The 18367-nt window shown below is 56.8% G+C and overlaps 1 protein-coding gene across 1 annotated transcript; it reads right to left on the bottom strand.

Annotated features, from left to right (window-relative positions):
• Nucleotides 1-1006: 1006 nt before the first annotated feature.
• On the bottom strand, nucleotides 1007-17673 carry LOC119112150 (bleomycin hydrolase). Its single transcript, XM_037236199.1, has 10 exons — nucleotides 17371-17673; nucleotides 9584-9741; nucleotides 7051-7200; nucleotides 6668-6760; nucleotides 5527-5664; nucleotides 3816-4064; nucleotides 3139-3365; nucleotides 2658-2778; nucleotides 2255-2365; nucleotides 1007-1849 (listed from the first exon to the last, which is right to left on the bottom strand). Coding segments are annotated over exons 1-10 (1356 nt in total). The 5' UTR covers nucleotides 17372-17673; the 3' UTR covers nucleotides 1007-1741.
• Nucleotides 17674-18367: the final 694 nt, after the last annotated feature.

The following is an 18367-nucleotide window of genomic DNA, read 5'->3' as shown; positions in this document are numbered from 1 at the left end:
TGCAATTTCTATGAATCTTTCAATCCAAAGTGACAGCGGAGGGCTAAACGAAGCCATGCATCGCTAAGATAGTTTCTCGGAAGTAAGACAATAAAATTAAGCATTACAACAAATTCCATCGACCTAAGGGCAGGCGTGAAGATCAGACCGAGGCCAAAATCGGCATGTTTTTTTTTACTGTAGAGCGTGGTTAAGGGGATAGTTCTTGATGCTCTATTCCAATTTTTTGATAACGTGGACCACAACGGGCATCTTCCATGTGCTTCTCAAATATTAGAGTAGGTCATTGTCCCTAAACGAACCGAACTAATCCCTACTTTCTAGGAGCGTAATGCGTAGCGTGACCTTTAACGCTTACTAAACAAACAAAAAAACGATCAGTCTAGAAGGTTTTCGTTCACCATGACCTTCGAAAGGCCGCACAAGGTCACTGACCAAAAATGAGCTCCAAATGACACCATTCTTGAGTTTGATATTGTTTGACATTCTTTGAAACGAAGGTCATGACCCAGTCATTCTTTGCCCATGACCAGACCTTAAATTTGGCGGAAGTGAGTTAACATACAGACCAGCCTGCCCTATGAATTTGGTGTCTCTAGCTTCCTTGATGTCTTTTTGATCACTGGATTCGGGGAACAAATTGATCTTCTCCAAAGGAGGGGCATTCAACCGGCCATTCGTGCACGTGTCAAGTCTAGTCCCCATTATGGCATCATGCGCGCCACATCAAAAGTAACCACCCACCAGGCAGCCGCACTCGTACGCCACGTCCACAGCCTCACACCAGCGGAGAGCTGTTGATAAATGTATTCACAATATCTCCGCGCGAACTTCACAACAAAACATGGCTAGCAAAGTTGTCTCCGGAGCGGCGCATGCGTGGATCGGTCGGTGCTGCGGCGGGGAGCGCGCGCCCGCGCCAGCTGGCTGACAGCGCGCCGCCGGAGCCCGCGGTCGGACCCGAACTGCGCTCGTCGCGCGCTGGGGGGCGGGGGGGGGGGGGCGCTCACGGCGCCGGCAGCGCGGGCCGCTCACGGCGGCGCGGCGGCCGAGTGGCGGAGGTAGCTGGTGTTCGGAAGGCGGGCCGGACCTTCTCGTGTGTACTTTGAACTGGCGCAGCGAACGAAAGGCTTGTACTCGGCGCGCGACGGGGCGCCGGAGGGCAAGGTCGGGCGCGCATCTCGGCCGAAGCGCGGGGCGCTGCACGTGCGGGCCGAGTCTGCTGTCAGTAGTCGAGAACGTAGCTGCAGGTACGCAGACAACTGTCTGCGGGTCTGGTTGGCTTGTACATTGGAGAAGACACGTCGGTGTGTCACAATGTGTGGCGAGATTTCGCGACATGGATCGCCAGCGCACGCAAATGACATCACAAGGGTAGGCTGAGCCTGCCAGTGGGTATTGCAGACAAGACAAACTGTTCAAAGCTGGATGCACTTTTCGGCAAAGTGTGTTGGCTTCTCGGTTAATACGCCTATAACAACACCACAAACTACCAATTATAAATCCATGCAGTACATCGTGCTCACAGGCGACCACGTCGGAGGAAATCTCCTCGGGCCACCGTGAGAACCACTGCTCCCCCTACGTACCGGGGCATGCCGTATCATAAAACACGTACACGAGTGGCGCTGTGTTCTCGCGCGCCGCACACCGATAGTGGTAGCGCACTGTTCTGCCGGACCATCGCCGAAGGCGACGGCCGGCGCCCCAGTACGACGGGTCGCCGCCGGGCCGGGCGGCCCTATGCGCGCGCCAGCGCACCGAGCGGATCCCAGGCCGGCAGCACGGTCGGCTCCTGCTCGAACACGGCCATCACCTCCTCAGGCACGTACTTCTTGTCTACCACCACCTGTTGGCAGCACGCCGAAGCTGAGGTGTGGCATTTCGCCGCTCGAAAGCGGTACAGGGCACTATACGCCTTGAAGCATTCCAGCATTGTGAAATGCAGCCTCTGGCCAAGCGGGCCCAGCTCTATTTAGGCACAACAGTCCTGGGTCCTGGCCATCGGTCCAGGTGGTTAGTTGACCGACCGAATACAGACCCAAGCAAAACGTTGTTTCCTCACACATTTTGTCGTTACACAGAATTTGGCCCGCCCACAGCTCTAGGGTGGAAAAAACAAAAAGCCAACGAAAACATGCTTTCGCACCATCAGGGAGCGTGTGTTTTCAGGTGACGGTGTTCCCAACCCAAGCATATCCGCATGCAGCACGCCGGCGTCCCACCAGCGCGATCGCACGAGAGCGCGACGTACCTCGAAGACAAACTCGAGGAACCAGCTGTGCGACATGACCAGGTAGCCGCTGTCGCCGTTCTCCTCACCCCACGAGTTCTCCACGCGCCACTTGAGCGGCGTGCCGTCCTCCTGTCGCCGGCAGTGGGGGCCAGGTCAGCACGCGCTACGCCGCGTACCGAGCGCACGGGCCTTGCATAGGCTTGTCCTATCTCAGGGCGCATTGCAATGACATCGAGAGCTTCTACGGCGCGAGCGCTGCAAACCTGGACTCGAGAAGCGCCCCAGAAATCCTCCGTTCGTGCGTTCAAGTGAATCAGGCCAGACCGTTCCTAACCACAACACACGCTGACCAGAATGCTGCCACTAGCTGCACATAACCCACATCTGCGGTGGCCCGCGGACCACGCGAAATCCAACTTACATCGAGTGTGACACCCGTCAGGCACATGGCGTGGTTCATCATGGACTCGCCGAGCAGCAGGCGCTCCGCCTTGCTCAGTGGCAGGCTGACGTCCACACCGAACAGCAGCTTGTAGTCGTATCTGTAACGGCGAGGCCGGCCATTAGCTCTCAGCACACCGACCCGACACGCCGAGCTCAAGCAGAGCCGAGTCCGTCCCCAGTGTTACAGGGAGTCTTTCCGGTTGCATGGCTTCCAAAAGCGGGCATTACGTACAGTGTAAATAACTGGGTAAAATGTGGCGATGAGCTCACCAGCCACAGAACGGAGGAGGAAAATAGCGACGTGGCAGGGCAAAACAGGACGTACGGAAGAGGCATAAAGTGGGACGGGGAAAGGTGAGCACCAGCGCGCGTAAGGGCGAGAGAGGTGGGAGACGGACAAACACGGGGAGCGCCGCGAACACCAGTGACAACAAAACAAACGAGTTATAGCCACTAACATTGTGGGGTCGCTGATGCCCAGCTTGCTGGCGAAGGCCTTGCCGACCTCGCAGCCGAACCAGACGGGCTTGCCGTCGGTGAGCGCGGCGGCCGCCAGCCGGCCCAGCAGCTCCACCGGCTGGTTGTTGTAGATGGTGCGCCGGCCGCCCACCATGTTACCCAGACAGTCGACCGTGTAGGCGGCGCCGCTGGGGTTGGCGGGCCGCGGGTCGTGAATCAGACACACCTGGGGAGCAGGGCACGCGGCGAGCGTGGCGCGTTAGCGGGCGGCCGGCCACTGTCACGCCGGACAGGGCACCCACTGCGAGCGGGACGAGCACGAGGCGACACGACGCTAGCGACACAACACCTCGCCAAGTCAGAACAGACGCGTGTAACAGCCGACACAGCAATCAAGCCCGCTACCATCCACAATTTCACTGCGTGCCTGGGTACCCAATGAAACACGCTTAGGATTATTTCGCCGCCCGATAGCGACGAACGACGAGCAGCTGCGGCGCTGGTTATCACCACGACCAGCACCAGCCGGCTATGCCAGTGTATCGTACCACGTACACGCCGTGGACGTTTTACAGGGCGACAAACCGTCCCACGACCATGGCACCACGGTCACTATCTCTGCAGCCGGCCGACCGATCGCGGCAGCTCGCTCCCCCGCCCCTCGCGTGTCGGGTACCTGCTCAGAGGCGTTGAAGTGCGGCTTGACGTGCTGCTCGTAGAAGTCGCGCGGCGTGATGGGGCCGACCTTGTGGTAGGCCTTGTTCTTGTCGTAGTACTCCCAGGTGAAGGTGCGCGGCGGCAGGCCCAGGCAGATGGCCAGAATGCGGTGCACCTGGCCCACCTGGCGCGCGATCGTCGCCTCCAGGTCCTCGTCCGAGGCGCCCTTCTCCACCAGGTGGCGCAAGTCGCGCGTGAACTCGCGCAGCTGAAAGACGGAGCCTCCACTGTCAGGGGTCTGGGGACTGTGTGTGTGTGTGGAGGGGAAAGGGGGCAGCGCGTGCGGTTGACGGTGCGGCGGCCAGCTCACGATATACACTATTGCGGGGTGCTGGCTTATGTTATGTGGTAGGGTCACGTGCTAGTGTTTATAAAATGAAACGCAGGTTGCCATTTTCAGCAGCACCGCGTCATTTATGACGGCTAGATAAACCAACCACAATTCACCCCAGACGGGCAATGATTCTAATGATGCAACGTTACAGCCCTGTGCGGAGCGTGCTATTTCGGAAAAATTGCCTGTGGTGAGGCTTCATACATATGGTGCGAACTTGCCCGGCTAACTAGCGATGCTCAAGCAAAATCGTCGCACTGGAAAGTCTTGTTGGCTAGGAAAAGCGGCCCTATCCAAACCCTCCACATTCCGCGGCAGTTCAGCACGACTTCTGAACGGCACGAATTCCACTCCGGCGCTTGCCTTGCCTAATCGCCACCATTGCCGGCATCCCACCCCACAAACACGCACGCAGCTACACAGTCACAGAGAGCGCCGCGTCCGTCGACACTGGGCCGTGTTCGCGCGGTCGTCCGCGGGCTCTGCGGACGACGCCATCGCTGCCCGAGCCGTGCACTGCCGGCACCACGGTTACGCCACCACTATACAAAAACTATCACTGCATCCGTGATTTACCGGAGTCGGCGCCGCGTAATGCGGCGAAAAGTTTAACGCGTGGGAAATCACTGATGCACACCTGTACAGGATTGTCGGCGCAGTTCTGACAATCTCCGGCGAAACTCAGATCCACGCAGCTGGATGCCAAAGACGCCGAAGTTCGCGAAGAACGCCATCGCCGCACCCAAATTACCCATCCGTGAGAGATAACCATGTATCGTGGGATTCATCGCTAAGACTAAACCCACGTTCACTAGCGTTTTTCACATCAATGAGTTCGTCAGCAGCCCGTGAAGAAAGCGAACACGCACGTTGCAGTTACACTGGCACCCACAGTCAGATAGTAGTGAGGGGTAAGGGTAACCAGCAGCACTGTTCGGAAGACCGTTATTGGGCCACTGGCTCCCAACTTTGACAAGCACCGAATGAAACGATACAATATTAAACGATGGACAGCACTGAACCAACTGATGAATTACCACCGTTGCAGGCTTTTCTTACTTATGCACCGAGTGTCATACTTCGCATCTTCCAAAATTGTCAGTCTTCGCGAAAAGAAGCTCAGCGAAGGTAACAGTTACAACGACGGCACTGTCCGAAACGATTTTTTCAAGCGCTCCTTATATGGGCCGCCTAGTGGCCGATGCTCACAAAATACGCAGGCTCCAAGGACAGACACAAAGTCCAATATCAGCGGCCAGCCTGGCCGACCTCAGCGATGCTCTCGCCACATCCGGCCGGTGTCGCGCGCCCGGCGCCGCTCGCGGTCTCGGCTCACCTTGCTGGTCACGATCGAGTTCATGCGGCCAGAGTTCTTGCCGCAGTGGGCGTCCGGGAAGCAGCGCTTCGGCACCACGCCGTACTTGTTGATCAGGTTGAGCAGCATGTCCCACTGGCCGCCGTCGCAGATCGGGCTCTGCGGTGCAGACCGGGGCACCCGCTCAGCGCGAGGCCATAGACCGGGGCACCCGCTCAGCGTGAGGCCTCAGACCGGGGCGCCCGTTCAGCGTGAGGCCACAGACCGAGGCGCCCGCTCAGCCTACGACCACAGGCCGGGGCGCCCGCTCAGTGCGAGACCACAGACCGGGGCGCAGGTTCAGCGCGAGGTCACAGACCGGGGCGTCCGCTCAGCACGCGGCCAAAGACCGGGACGCCCGCTCAGCCTACGACCACAGGGCGGGGCGCCCGTTCAGCGCGCGGTGACAGACCGGGGCGCCCGCTCAGCCTACGACCACAGGGCGAGGCGCCCGTTCAGCGCGCGGTGACAGACCGGGACACCCGCTCAGCGCGCGGGGAGAGCAAGCGGGGAGCGCGACCGCGGGATAGACAGTTGATTCTCTCATGTCATGCCACGAAGCCGGGCCTGACTTCTGTAACACCTGGAACAAGCGCGCGACTCGCTCTGGATATGATTGCATCTGTCCGACGAGATGAAACTAAATGTTAAACAAGTAATGCAGCAACATGATGAATGTATACAACTGCCGTATATGACATGGAAGGTAAATGGTGCCGGCGAAAATGCACGTTGTTCAAAGGAACACGGACAAACAGGCTTCTCTAGTGAACAGCGCACGCGTAGTGCGCGTGACTTTCAAAAAATATTCGGCATGCCTGAGTGTTTTTCTAACGCGACGCCACGCCCTGAATTCGGCTGACGGCCTGAACCATGTACAAACTACTAAATTTCGGTCTCCAATCGAAGACAATTTGTGGTCAGTTTGTCGATTTGGTTAAAAAGGATGAAGGTTAGTGACCCAGACAAATTGCTTGCACACATTTTTGGTCTGTCTTTGTGTCTGATGGCTGAACATATCGTCATAAAAACAAATGGAAAACGCATTTTCAACCTAGGAACGCATAATCTCAGCAAAATATCCCCCCTCCAAGGAGGGGAAGGGGGACGGGTAATGTCCTACCGAGAGCAGGAACGACACGAGCCGGCCGTCCACCGGCTCGCCGCGTTTGGCCGTCTCCACCACCGTGTGCAGGAAGTAGTTGGACCGCTCCACCTGCGCACAGGGCGGCCGGTCAGACGCACGAGGGCAGGCCAGGGGCGCGCGCACAGGCCGCCAGCATAGCCACGCGACAGCTGTTTGCCGCAACATTCTGCAATAAGTTTGAAACGGAAAAGGAGAACATTAAACAAGATAATACAACAGACATTCAGTGGCATGCGTTACATGACGGCCGTTGCGTACGCTATCCAAAAAGCAGCTCCACCCCACATGCAAGCGACTGTCTGAGCTACTGGGACCGGACAAAATGCCACCTCGCGCCAGGCGTCCGCCAGCGGCCGCACCTTGTCCCAGTAGAACAGTTGGCTCTGGCTGAACTCGAACTCCTCGATGTTGAGAGCCTTCATGAAGGGGATGCGCATGGCGTTCAGGCCGGCGAAGATCCAGCAGCGGCCGCTGGAGGCCTGGTCACAGCGCGGCCGCGCCTCGTCCACCTGGCGGTCCACAACGGAGACAACGCCGTCAGCAAAGCCGCAATTGGCAAAACGGCACCAATGCATCGTGTATTCAGACGTAACGCGAAAGAGACAATGCCAGAGGACAAACAACACTGCTAATGTCGCTCAGCGAACCCGTAAGGTACACCGCGTCACTGGAACCAGCATTTAGACAATCGCATCCTTGGCTTCTTAAGAAGCTGTCGAAGGCCTATTCCCCCGATTGATACCTGGCATTTGACCGCAGATTACCTCGAAGCACGCTAGGCCTGGCGATCCAGCTAACAAAGACAAAGGTACTCGGCGAGACGCTCGTTTGACGTGCCGGGTGCCACTTACTACAACGGCTGCATTGTACGCCCGTATCATGCCTGCACGCCATTACAACGCAAATCTCGTGCTTTCACGGCCCATGAACGCTACTTCTCGGCACTATCCCACAAAGGATGGGGTGCTCCCAGCAGGGAGGATGATAATACGGTTGGAGAAGTAACGATTCTGCTAATGGCAGAGTCACGGAGAGTGGGGAACTGACGCCTTCTGCTTAAGCTTCATGTCACCATCAGCAAATCTCGGAAACAACTGAAGAACAAATTGCATGCGGTGTAAAACCCCACGGCCTCCTTAAGCTTAATTAAGCAACGACTTGCATGCGCCGTACTCGCCGTGCACCTGTTCTAAAAACGCCGTCAATTTTTCACCTCGAAAATTATCGGCTTGAGGCTCGTAGATCTGCTGGCAGGGATCATTCAGAGAAGCGGCACGATCGTGGCCACGCCACCAGCTACACCATCACGGACATTGGCCACCGATTCGTCGAAGCGCGCACGTTCAGCTGGCGGACGTGGGTGTGCTGAAGGCCGGCGGCGCGGCCCGTGCAGCGGGGCGACCCGCCCCTGCCAGCCCGGCCCGCTCAGCTCAGCTCCTGCCAGCCTGGCCCGCTCAGCTCAGCTCCTGCCAGCCTGGCCCGCTCAGCTCAGCTCCTGCCAGCCCGGCCCGCTCAGCTCAGCCGCTGCCAGCCCGGTCCGCTCAGTTCAGTCCTGCCAGCCCGGTCGGCTCAGCTCAGCCCTTAGCCAGCGCGGTACCGCGTCCGTCTCAGCTGCGGCGCGCGCTGGGCGGCGCGGCCGCGGGGCATCCGAGCGGTCCAGCTGAGCGCGGCGAGGTCAGCCGACCAGCCGCCACGTTCGTCGAGGCGTGCACAGGCCGTCGTCTGGCAGCGGGCCGACTCCTGCCCTGCGGGCTCGCCGCCACCGGACCCAGCGGCGTTCCCACGCTTTCCATACGGACGGGCGCGGCGCGGACTTTCGCACAACACCGCGCAATCATCCGTAACGGCGGCCGCTGACGGTAATCACGGCCAATAGCGCCGGCCGCTGTCCGCGCCCGCTCAGTCCACTCGCTCTCTCTCCACAGGGCACAGGTCGGCGCGAGGAGCACTGCGGCGCTGGCGGCCAATCGCATTCGTATCGAAATCTCGTGGTCTTAGGACGCCGCAGCTACTATGGTTATTTGTGTCCGTGCCGTATCCCCTTCACTCACTGATGATGTAGTAGGCACACGCCTGCTCAATGCCTGGCGCGAGCGTGTATTGGGGACTGTACACTGGGAGCGACGGTTGACGTCAGACTGCGACACCGTGACGTCAGACTGCGTCATGAGAGAAGCTCCCCGAGTTTGCCCGGAGTGCGCCAGTGGCCAGGCCGTGGAGCGTGAATCGGCACCTCTTCCCCAGCATCGTGATGGGGCAGTGTTACACGCGCAACTGACGCCCATCACAGACACCAACGATCCTCCGAACGACGACACTGGTCAGCGACAGCGAGCGCCGGTCGGGCGCAGCTTAGACACCAGCGATCCTCCGAACGACGACACTGGTCAGCGACAGCGAGCGCCGGTCGGGCGCAGCTTAAGACACCAGCGATCCTCCGAACAACGACACTGGTCAGCGACAGCGAGCGCCGGTCGGGCGCAGCTTAGACACCAGCGATCCTCCGAACGACGACACTGGTCAACGACAGCGAGCGTCGGTCGGGCGCAGCTTAGACACCAGCGATCCTCCGAACGACGACACTGGTCAGCGACAGCGAGCGTCGGTCGGGCGCAGCTTAGACACCAGCGATCCTCCGAACGAAGACACTGGTCAGCGACAACGAGCGCCGGTCGGACGCAGCTGAGCGAGCGCGCGCCACGCGCCACACCCGGCCGCCTCCGTTGCCGCTGCGTCTCCCCGTCACCCACGAGCCTCTCACAATGATCAACTCCTTGGTTAACTCCCTGTTCGGCCAGGTCGCGACCCATCCGCCGCCGACAAGCGCGGCCGGTGCGCCGGGCGGCGCCGGAGCGTGCGGCGCCCCGTCAGGCGGCGTGCCGCCCCTCTCACCTTATGCTGGAACACGTGGTTGATTTCCTCAAGCGCGCGCCGCCCGATTGCCGCCTCGTTTGGGTCGTACTTGGTGCAGACGTTCTGGGCCAACAGGTTCCTCGGCTCGGCCACGAACTCGGCGCGCAGCCGGTCCATGAACTCTTCGCTGAGGCTCACTGCCGGCGGGAAAGGTCAGGTCAGCCCAGACCGAAAGTGGCCCGGTCACCAACTCACACTCCCACACCCACACACAACACTGATATCTCACTATTCTCACACCTGACATCACACACCAGGTATCTCGCTACTCCTTCCAGACCGATGGCATTCCACATCTTCCATTCACCGATATAACACGCGCCAAAACGGATATGCAAAACAAATCCGAAGCACTGGTGGTTTACATAAACTATTTGATCGTCTGGCACCCAAATGCATAGCAAGCTGTTTTGAATGTATACGTAATGCGCTGGATCAGTGGAGGTTTATGAAACGCATGGTTACTCGGACACTCCAGCAGATGTGCTTCCGTTTGGCGGACCTCGTCCGCATCACCTATTTTTACCCGACTGCACACGCCGCACACTCGAACGCCCCTGTTCCAAACACGGCGTTTTGCAGCAGCAACGGCTCGCACCGGGGGCTGGATGTCGCATGCGGCCCGACGGCCTGGGCAGTTTACACCCGACATCCGCATCGTGGCTATTGTATTCCGGATTCCTGCACGGTCTTCCCTGTGGTCGTTGGGCATTCCATTTCCAAGTTGGCCAGCTGAACACATTTTTCCCAGCCAGCTTCCCCGACGGTTCAAAAACGCCACTTCGTGCACTGTCAACGCCGACTCCACTTCATAACCGTATGCGGCTACCCGCCATAAGGCCGTATTAAAGCGGACCTTTTTGCCGCTGAGAGTCTATACCAAAGGCACTCAATGTTTGTGGCCATCAAATTGCTGAGGCGGCTTCGAGAAGTGCGCGTGTGATTCGTCCTCGCAGCCCGAGTGGCCGCGGGGACCTTGCCAGACCCCACGAGACCACTGGCGACACTGAAGGGAGGCGGCTTCGAGAAGCGCGTGTATGATTCGTCCTCGCAGCCCGAGTGGTCGCGGGGATCTTGCCAGACCCCACGAGACCACTGGCGACACTGAATGCCAGCACCACCGGCTGTTATTGCTCTGCATTTCGCAATCGCCGATAAATTTAACCACATATCTCGACTCTTGGAACGCGCCCACGTCAACACCGTGACGGTTTTGGACGTCAGCGAACCCAGCAGCATGCGATCGGGTTCAGCGGTCCCGCGTCTGTAGCATCATATCAGCGTCGTGCCGTGTCCGCAGCTTCGTGGCCTCAACTATGTGTCCGCAGCCGCGTGTCCGCAGCTGTGTTGTGCTCTCCGCTCCGTGCCCGCACTGTGACGTGTCCGCAGCTGCTGTGCCCTCCGCCCATGTTCGTAATGAGCCGTGTCCGTAGCTGTGTCGTGCCCTCCGTTTCGTGTCCGCAGCTGGGTCGTACCCTTCGCTCCGTGTCCGCAGCTGGGTCGTACCCTTCGCTCCGTGTCCGCAGCCCCGTGTCCGTACTGTGCCGTGTACTCTGCTGGGCCGGGCGGACGGCTTCCACCCCCCCAGGGGGGCCCAGCGCCGCTGGCTCCAAGGGTCAGGAGTGACACATCTGGATATAACGGCGCGGGGTCAACTGTCCACGTCGTCACTGAACGCCCGGTGTCCACTGCGGCCGGCTCCTGGTCCTGCAGCCGGCTCCTGGCCCTGGTCGGCGCCGGCCGGCTCGTGGTCCTGCAGCTGGGTAATGATCCTGAGACGGCTCTTGGTCCTGCGGCCGGCTCCTGGCCCTGGTCGGCGCCGGCCGGCTCGTGGTCCTGCAGCTGGGTAATGATCCTGAGACGGCTCTTGGTCCTGCAGCCGGCTCCTGGCCCTGGTCGGCGCCGGCCGGCTCGTGGTCCTGCAGCTGGGTAATGATCCTGAGACGGCTCTTGGTCCTGCGGCCGGCGCTCCGCGCTTTCCAGCCGTCGGCTGACCTAGTTTGCCCACCCCCAGTCTCCTGTGAGGTCTGATCCCGTCACTGCAGATACAGCAATCCGAAGTCAGGGTGGCGCAAGGCCCCGGACAGCCTGAGGTCTCAGTCCCTCAGACAGCAGGGGCAGTCGTCCCAGGACTGGCGCGGTGTCGCTCCCGGGCCTGTGGATCCGGGCGACTGATCCGGCCTGCTGCATGCGGTCCCGTGACCGCGCTCCGCGGCTCTGTGTTACATCGTGCGCCTCCGAATGCGGGCCCCCGAGATATGCGCCACCAGGGGCCGTAGTGGGCGCCTCGTTTGTTATGAATCACATTCCGCCGCGGACTCCGACCGCATCATCCAAAGGCAACAGACGGCCGCCCAGCCACACGGCCGGCGTTACTGCCGCTGTGAGGACGTGGCTGGTGAATAGCTTTGGCCCAGCACGATCTCTCGGCACAACGCCCAGACAAAGAGCGCTGTGGGCGAAGGGGTGGCAGAGCGGCTTGTGCCCCCCCCCCCCCCCCCCACGACAGCGCTGATCCCATTGCTTCAACGGTTCCGCCACCGCGTCAATGCTCTGCCCCGCCCGCCCCCAGACACCAGTGTGAGTCCCAGATTATCCGTTTGATCCCCGATGCTGTCAATCCTGATGAAGCCCCCCTTCAGACACACATGTTTTCGTTGATGAGATCCGTAAACGTCTTGCAACTGCAGTACCGTTCGGGACAGTAATCCAGCCAAATACCACGTCATACCGAGATTCCCGACGTTGTGAGCTAAACCGATGCATCCCACGCGAATCTTACCCATTCATGTCCTGCATCCACGTACTCTGACATTATTCATTTCAAAGCCGGTCTGTGGCTCTCCGCGCGAGCGACCTAAAATGCACTCCGCTTGCTGCGGAACCGAACGGCGCCCGCCGGCCGCAGTCAGCGAGGCCGTCAGCTAGGCCTCGGGCAATCCTGGGCCGCAGGTCATCAGCGGGGCAGCGGGGCGCATCTCTTTGTACATGTCACACTTAAATCAATGAGCGAAAGGATATTCATCGAATCACCGCCGATCGCATCGGCACGTAAAACCGCAGGCGACGTGAAATAGTCGCTGCGTTTTGCGCACATAAAGGGGAAAGCGATGCATACACGAGGCACGCACAGGCACAGGGACGGCTGTGCGGCTTCGGTCGGACCGCAAGACACCAGATCCTGTTCAGTGCCCGACTCGACCGAGGTCCTCATTAACATCCATAATGACGCCCATCGTTACAGTAACACAATGTCACCCACGGCATACGTGGCTAACACAGCATGCTTGTGTTGACACTGCGGTACGCGGCCACAAAACGTGCGCAGCGTGGTTCGGTTGAAGATAGGTGCTGGACCCAAGCACGCAAGGCAAATGGTAATAGAGGTGAAGTAGCCATAGCAGAGGAGCATGACTGATCGCCGACCCATACCGGGCTCTTACTTTCATTCGAGCTCTTGGCTTCGTTTCTGCTAGCACGCCACGATTGCATGGGGAAAAATGTGGCCAATTGTGGTATCCTTTACGAGCCGGAAACTTTTAGACCATACCCAGAAACACGAGCATGTTGCTAGGTGGTGCATTCCACAGTTCATGCAACATACATGTGAACGGGACAGCCCATCCAGCTAACGCAGTCCTTTGGATGTAATTTGCATGACCTTGCCGTGTTTTCAGAACCCATGATTTCTAAATGCGCCAGTGATATATAGTATCTGATGTAATCCTTCAGTCAGCTCGAACATGTTTACTCTGGTGGCGACGACGAGAACCCTGAAAGGCGTTCTTCGTTCTCTAAACAGTCCTCGGACGGTATCAAGTCACACAAGCAACTCAGGTTATACCGTTCGCAGATCAAGTCAAACCAAGTCGCAGCACGAGCGTGCGCCGCTTAATCCAAGGTGTAACACACGGCTCTCTAGTTTGCAGACGACAGAACACATAAAAGCACGAAATGGGAGCTATGCGACAAATCTTCCGTCCTCAGGACCAGTACAGCACAAGAAAAGCTTTCGGCATCCTTTGGTGGGAATAGGCAACACTTAGGCAGCACAATGTCCTCGATACAACATAACTGGTCATTCTTGACAGGGCGCCTTCCCGTGCGTGGCCACAATCCGCCGCCGCCAGGCCATCTTGCAGCACAGCCACAGAAGTAACCGGCTATCAGTACCTGAGCGGGCAAAAGCTCTCGTTCCGCAGCCATTCTCGTCTCGTCGGGATACAAAACTCGCTAGCGTCGGGCCTAATGGCCTGCATTGTCAGACGAGCCACTAACGGACTTATCTAAGCCGCCCCGCAGAACGTAAACCGGCCATTAGCGGCACCCGAGAGAGTGAAGGCCACGCACCCGTTACCCCCCCGACGGCCGGCACCGCCGCTGCGTCTCGGGGGCCGGTCCGGCGGCGTTCCGCGAAGCGGCGCCGGCCGGCACGTGTCATCCTGTTTGGCGGTGGCCGGCCGGCCGCCGACAGACGCCGTAAGTGGCGCAGCCGACACCCGCCGCCGGGGCGGTACACAGAGAGAGAGCGCGCGGCGGCGGCGGCGGCCGTGCGCAGCGGGCGGCGTTCACCGAACGGCCGGCGCCGGGGCCGGGGCGCTCCGGCCCCATTCAATATGCGCATATCTGCACGCGGCGGTCGGACAAGGACACGGGCTGGACGGCCGGCGGTCAGCCGGGCCGTGCGGCTGGAGAGGTCGGGCGCCCGCAGCTGCGCGCGCCCGGATCGGGCAGATGTGGCCTACATGCGTTGGAAGCGGTCAGTAACTACCGACACTGGACCGGTGGCATGTGGCTTACACGCGCCACGGCCAGTCAACCGTGCCTGGCCAAGTAAAACCCCATATCACGGCTGTGGTCGGCTGACACCGGGGGTGTCCAGTTCTCTACTGTCCTGGTTTCTGGCGCCATGCCAGCCGCGTTCCTCATCCAGACGTGACACGATCTCGGTCCGCTCGGCCATTCGCCTCCATTTCTTGCACTTCCGCGACTGCCTGCGTGAGGTCATTAACTGGACATCATAGAGGCCTGCGCGAACAGATCTGTTTGCCAAATAAATAGTGTGTGGTTTATTTGACCAGCTGGCACATCCAAGCATAACGTGCCTATTACGCGCCCGTCTCATTGCCGTTATTGCTGTTTATAAATCCAGGCTAGCCGAGCAAGTATCCCTTTCTCAACCAGAAGATGCATACGGAAGTACTGTTCGGCGCCATGGGTGAAGCTTGGTATCTCTTAACAAGGACCTTGCCTTCGCCTAATGGTCGTTTCAGCCCCCAGACGCCGTGCCGAAAACGCATTCGGAAACATTTGGGCAGAGCGTACAAAAATTGCGAAATGCCTCCTGCTGCCGAAACGAGCCAGGCATACCGAGCAGGAGCAGCTCTGGAGAGTAAACGTGCAAATGCACGTCATTACTGGAATACATTAACGCTGGAAATCAATTAAAAAGGCGGCAGGACACCTGCTGTCTTCCGCGACATTAGCCCGATGTTGCGCAGGCGACCCGTGGCCACCGTCAAGGGACCAATTCACGGATCATGGCTGGGCAGCTACAGACGCCAACAATAACAAACATCGAGTAAGCGGATCACTTCCTTCCGTCGAAACCGTGATCGACTTAACACCAAGCCTCTCGGTACTGACTTTGAAGCCCGTCTCCTGGGAACACAGGCTTTCACCCGAAGGGCCACCATAAACAAACCAGGTAGCTGCTAACCATGGAAGAGTCCCAAGCAAAGCGTACACAAGGAGGCCGGGTCTACCGCAGAGCAGAGGACCGTTTGCAACGCTCTAACGCACCAGTACGATCCTCCGACACATTTGGCGACAGGAAACACGGCGGACGTATACACGAGTCGATAAGAGCAGAAGTCCGTGACCGACCACAGGCACGGAAGACGTTCGGGCGGGAGTGAGGGGAAAGGGCGGTTAGACCGGGCGTGCTTATTGCCGAGCGTTTATGGAAAACACAGCCCCCACCCGCCGTCTGCCATCACGTCCATGTCGCGGGTCGTGCTAAAGTGCCGCTGGTGTCCATGCCAACACCAGGCAGAACAGCTTCAGAGCGCTGACCCCTGCCAGGAAGTGTTACGTTTTTTATCAGCATTCTACAAGCATTGCCTAACATACTGTTCAAACTGTCCCATGGCTGGGGGTGTCCATCCTGAGGAATGAGCCTGTCTGTTCCAAACAACCTGCAATCTAACATGCTCAGAAAATGCCTCAGGAAAGCAGGCAACAAATCCAAGCAAATGGGGGACAGAATTGCATGGCTCCCATCCAGTGCAGAAATATCTACATACTTGGAGTGAAAGAATGATGATATTTTAAGCTAATACATCCTGGCTCAGGTTGCACTACCTGCTGTTTCTCCTTTTACTTAATAACTGCCAGTCAGCATTGTGCTGGCTGGAGGCCAAACCAGCAAGCATCTAGGCACCTCTAGCTTGGCAAACCTGCTGGGCAGGTGTCACATGGGTGGGCTTAACAGATCTGCTGCCCATGTCACCTTAAGGGGCAGAAGGCAACTCATTATCAGCCAAGAAGATGAGCTGCAGGCAGGATATACCATCACACAACCATAACTCTCTTAGCATGATGTAACATATGCACATTGTACACTCAACTCCATAAATTTTGAAATATTGCCCAGTCCAACTTTTATATTTTAGCACTTATTTGACCAAGAGAAACAGTCAGTGGTAAAGTGTTGGTTTTGAAATGAGGTTGGCACGAAAACATTTTTCAGAGCTGGCATGGCAATATCAGGCAGATTGATGTTCATAAACCTTCATGTCAATTGCTGTTTAAGGCAATAGCAAGAATCATACTTAGACTTGAATTTGACTCACTTTTTGGTACAATTACTCATAGAATTTCATACATTTAAAATAATACATATTGCCCTATCCTCCAGACTTTTGTATGTTTCTACTCACTTCCTACATACATAGCTCAAGAGCAATTTTTGACAGCCCAATCCCTTCAAAATGCATGAGCATCTGAAATTGGGTGCAAGACTGGTCACAATAGCAGCTAAAACCCAGTGCCTTCTTGCCAGAAACTCATGTCCAGGCCTTCTTGCCAGAGAGCTGGGTGTCACCTGCAATCAGAAAGACCCTCCACAATTTGGTCCTTGGAGACATAGGGAGCTGTCTCTGGAAGCTGAGCTAAAGTCTGCATCACTGGATAGTGGCCCAAATCAGTGGTGGCTATAGCATCAATGCACTGTTGAGTCAATGCATGCTCATTTGCTGGGATGCTTGCTGTCAAAATTCAGGTTGTAGTTTGCTGCACTGCTGGTAAAATCTGGGCCATCTATTTTCTTTTTCCCTTTGCAACATCTTGTTCTCTTTTGCATGCACCCACAAGGTCTCTGGCAGGTTAAAAGCTTTCAACAGGACCAGAATTTAAGATGTGGCAGCCTCACTGTCATGTGTTAGCAGCATACTGTCTTCCTTCTGCACCAATGGTGGATTTTCATATTCAGGTAGGAAAACTCTCATTCCCAGCTTTGGGATAAAGTGAAAAGCCATTTTACCTTCTATTTTATCTACAGGAAACCCCATATTAACATGTTTTGAGGGTAACTTTAGACATTTTCCTGATTATCCTCCAGCTTAACTTATGACCTACACCTCTGGTTTGAACAAAATACCAACTTGTCGTATCATTATGTGCTGCGGGCAGATGGGGAGGTGAAATGCATTCACACATTCAGCTAATCAATCAGACTATACCTTTAAAAATATGGGCATACTTACTTTTGCTTCTTAATGTTGGTAGCCCGACACTTCGTCCTGGAAGGTACCGATCGATGGAAGCGAGCTGTGCTGCTGTGGAGGCGCAGGCCGGAACTATGCACACCGTCTTCTCTTTCACTTATGAGCTCAACCTTAAGCGTACACGAGTGATATAGCTACGCAAATCGATGGGGCAGATGAAAAGTAACCAAGTACGCACCTATCCACCCTCCTACCCCGGCACAACCTCGCGAGGGAATGAACCGAATGAATGACGGCGCCCTCATAAAACGCCTTCCTAACTGTTCCCAACGTCTTCTGCCCTGCGGAAAATATGGGAAAATAGTAGATGTCCCTAGCTACTACCAATCAAAGCACTGGCATGTGCCAAAAGCTGCGCTATGATTGGTCTAGAGGATCATCGTTGGGCTCTCGTTTACTAATGACAACAGCACTTATGAATGCGGCGTAAGGTGCACCAGGAATGTCTCCAAAATGTGACTCGTTCGTAGAAAGAATGAACTTATAACGGAATGTACTACTCATGTGCACTTATGGCAGCTATAGTTTCTGGTATGAATTTTGCTTAAATTGCATAATCTTTTTCTAGGGCTGAGTTAAGTCTTTTCATGATATTCAGAATTGCTCTTGTCGTGTCATATTTGACACAGCAGACGAACATACCCATTGATGACGCATCAAAACTGGCTTACCTAAAATAACATTTTATTAACTCCTTTTATAGCGACTCAAAATACCAGTTCAATTTAATTTTAGCTGCATTCTTGCGTTATCAACGCAGGAAGTGTAGTGGCTCCTTCTGTGGATGGCGATTTTTTAAACTTTACCAGACCTGTGCGTTGATTGGTTACTACGGATCATTTTGAACAACACTGCCTTGAGACGAATTGTGACGCGGGCAGTGAAGGTGTATAGGCTTCTTCGCGCACTGTTCAAAAAAGTATTTTCAGCTGTAAAATTTACGTTGAGCAAACGGACGTCGTGCGAGAGTCTTTTA

The sequence above is a fragment of the Pollicipes pollicipes genome, unplaced genomic scaffold (genome assembly GCF_011947565.3).
Source record: "Pollicipes pollicipes isolate AB1234 unplaced genomic scaffold, Ppol_2.1 Scaffold_7261;HRSCAF=8764_pilon_pilon_pilon, whole genome shotgun sequence".
In the NCBI taxonomy this organism is placed as follows: Eukaryota; Metazoa; Arthropoda; class Thecostraca; order Pollicipedomorpha; family Pollicipedidae; genus Pollicipes; species Pollicipes pollicipes.
This window is presented reverse-complemented; position numbering and strand designations above follow the sequence as displayed.